Genomic DNA, 2,896 nt, shown 5'->3' on the forward strand with positions numbered 1-2,896 from the left:
TTATCTGACGCAAGTCCGATGAAGTACGCATGCGCATTTCGGTTTCTGTTTAATTTGTATTTCATGCGTTCTTTTTTTAGTGTTCTTTTTTAATATTGGTTCAACTGAAGATGGCCGTTTAAAAACGGTTGAAAACGTTTTTATTAAACATTATTTATTGCTGGATAGTTAAAGGTTTATTTTATTTTATTTATATTATTCATTCCAGTATAAGTTCTTGTTTTTATTTATTGTCTGTACCTAGCCACAAATTGTTAACCATATAATTTTTTACATTTTTAAATGCTATTAAAAATGTATTATTGCACAAACAATCAAAATGTCATTATTTTGAAAATAAAACAAGGTAACATCAACTCCACTAAAATCACAAAAAACTTTTTTTCTTAATTTCAGTTCTGTAAACTTTTTATTGCATCTTTTAAATTTACTTGATCAGCAATTTCATGCTCAATTGCCAACATGGCCAAACCATTAAGACGATTCATCAAACTAAACAACAACTTAATTATAGATGTACTTACCTTTAAAAATTAAGAAATCGCACTTAAGTAAATTTTATGAACTTCCACTTGTTATCAGTATCAATGTAATAGCAAGAATAATGCTATTGTGTAATGAAACCGCTCTTTTATAATTAGAGGTAAGTATAAGCGAGTCTATGTATGTTCAAACAGAAGCTGAAGCAGTGCTCTGCTCTGCTATTCTGCTCTACAGAATAGCATAGAATTCTAATGCTATTCTGTTCAGAGAAGTATATGCAAGTTCAAGCATCGTCCTTTACAAATTCTGCATTAATTTTTCAATAATAGTGTAAATATTTTTAGCTTTTAGACATAAACAATATAAATACGATATGCACTGTAAATTTTTAGTGAACGAAAAAATTGATAAGTAAAATTTTCTATTAATTGAGTATTTAACACACCAATTCTTTTCTCACGCTTACAGCCAAAATGGTGCCCCTAAACTTTGGCGCCCCGGACAAATGTCCGGGTTGCCCACCCCTAGAGCGGGCCCTGCCACCAGTGGCCAAGCAGTTTTGTTCCCTGAACACTGGGAGTTTGGTTATGGATTTGTGCCTGACCAGTGGGCTGCCCACATGGAATTTTCTGGGTTTTCTCCACGTCTGTAATGCCTGAATAGGAGCCAGTTATCCTTAAAAAGGTTATTCCCCCTAGGCAGATTGCCCAAGTGTTGCATTGCCGTAACTTAATTAAACAAACAAAAAGTAAAGACCAGATGTATCCACGTTTGGATGAAAAACCATATTAAAATATAACTGATAATTGACATTTGTGATTATCAATTAGTAGTATAGTAAATATAGCCAGATAGACAAAACTAGAAATAGAACTAGTATTCAGTTAGTTCTGCTAGTTACTTCATGCATTATATTCATATTTTTAAAGTAATTAGGTTGGATGGTATCCCAGTGACTAAGTTTTAATTAAATATTCTTGTTTATTTTTATTACATAAAAAATTTTATGTTGATTCTTTATAAAATTTATTTATACATTATTATTGTTTTTTAGAATTTTTATTTGATAAACCCTCATGAAGTTTTATTCTGTATAATTTTAATTGGGAGGCGTCTTCAATTGAGTCTTTTTAAAAAGGTAAGTTTCTTTTTATTTTATTGATTTTTAAAGAAAAAAAAATCTATTGGTATTTTACAAAATAAACTTTTTCTGAATTGTAATTACTGTATTCAGTTTTAATAATTCAATACAAAAACTTGGAAGTTTTAGTGTAATGAAGCTGTGTGGATGAAGAATTTTGTTTGTAAGGTGAAATTTCATTAAATTGAAATATAATTATACACTATATATTACGTTATAACCAGTTTAAAATTGGGAGATTGAATTTTAAGTTAATTTTTTGTCAAAATATTCATCCAAAAACTTACTTTGTACAGTATTATTTTTTCTGGGATTATTATGTTGTTTTATTTGTAATAATTTAAAATACTATATAGAAAAAATGGTAATAATTTTNAGTTCTCCTGGAACCAATTACCAACGTAAGGTGAGGTATACCTGTATTATTTTTGGATGCATTAAGAATAATTTTAATTAATTAAGTTTGAAATTTGATTTAAAGGCTACCTCACTACTAAATTAAGAATAGAAATTAAAGTTAATGAAAAGTTTAACATATATTATTTTTTTGTTTTATTAAGGTCTTCTAACACTAATGAAAGTGAAAATCAAGTTTCATCTCAGTTATCTCATCCAAAACATGTTCCTCTTCCTGATATTCCTACAGACAGTGAATTATTATTTGAAATAGTTTCACTTTTATTTGGTTCAATAGCACTTGGTAGTCAATATTTGAATTTATATAGAACAGTATGGTGGCTTCCTCATTCTCATACAGAATATGCATTGGTGAGTAAAATCTCTATGTTTAACATGACATACTACTATATATATATATATATATATATATATACATGGTACCTCAGGATACAAATGCCCAGCATACGAAATTTTCAGGATACGACATGAAATTCGAACATATTTTTACTCCACGATATGAACAAAAACTCACCATATGACTTACATTAGTTCGCAGCGCCATTTTTATTCACTTCTGCTCATTAGTCTCAGTCCGCATGTTTGCTTCGTCGTTGAAGGATCTTGTACGATAAAGGAAATCTCGAGGTATTATCAGAAAGTGACTGGTTTTATTGAAAAGAAACATCCCGAAAAGGTTCACACTGGCTGTATTGCTGCTCGGAGTAATGACATTTGCCTAAGTAATTTTAGAAACATTTTAAAAAGTATGCAAAGCCAAACCTCTTTGGATAGATATTTTACCAAGCGACCTCTATCCAGTGAAAGTGCTGGTGGAAGTGAAGGAAAGAAAGCAAAAAGCAGTGAATAAAAATT

At 29.7% G+C, this 2,896-nt stretch overlaps 1 protein-coding gene across 1 annotated transcript in view; it reads left to right on the forward strand.

The window, feature by feature from the left end:
* LOC111618622 (transmembrane protein 39A-like) overlaps positions 1 to 2,896 on the forward strand; it is a 43,246-nt gene that overhangs the window by 8,430 nt on the left and 31,920 nt on the right. Inside the window, exon 2 of the mRNA XM_023360176.1 lies at positions 2,185 to 2,392. Coding sequence (XP_023215944.1) covers positions 2,185 to 2,392 — 208 coding nt within the window. The remainder of the gene's footprint in view (positions 1 to 2,184; positions 2,393 to 2,896) is intronic.

Source organism: Centruroides sculpturatus, unplaced genomic scaffold (genome assembly GCF_000671375.1).
Source record: "Centruroides sculpturatus isolate CEXI.00-Female unplaced genomic scaffold, Cexi_2.0 scaffold94, whole genome shotgun sequence".
NCBI lineage: Eukaryota > Metazoa > Arthropoda > Arachnida > Scorpiones > Buthidae > Centruroides > Centruroides sculpturatus.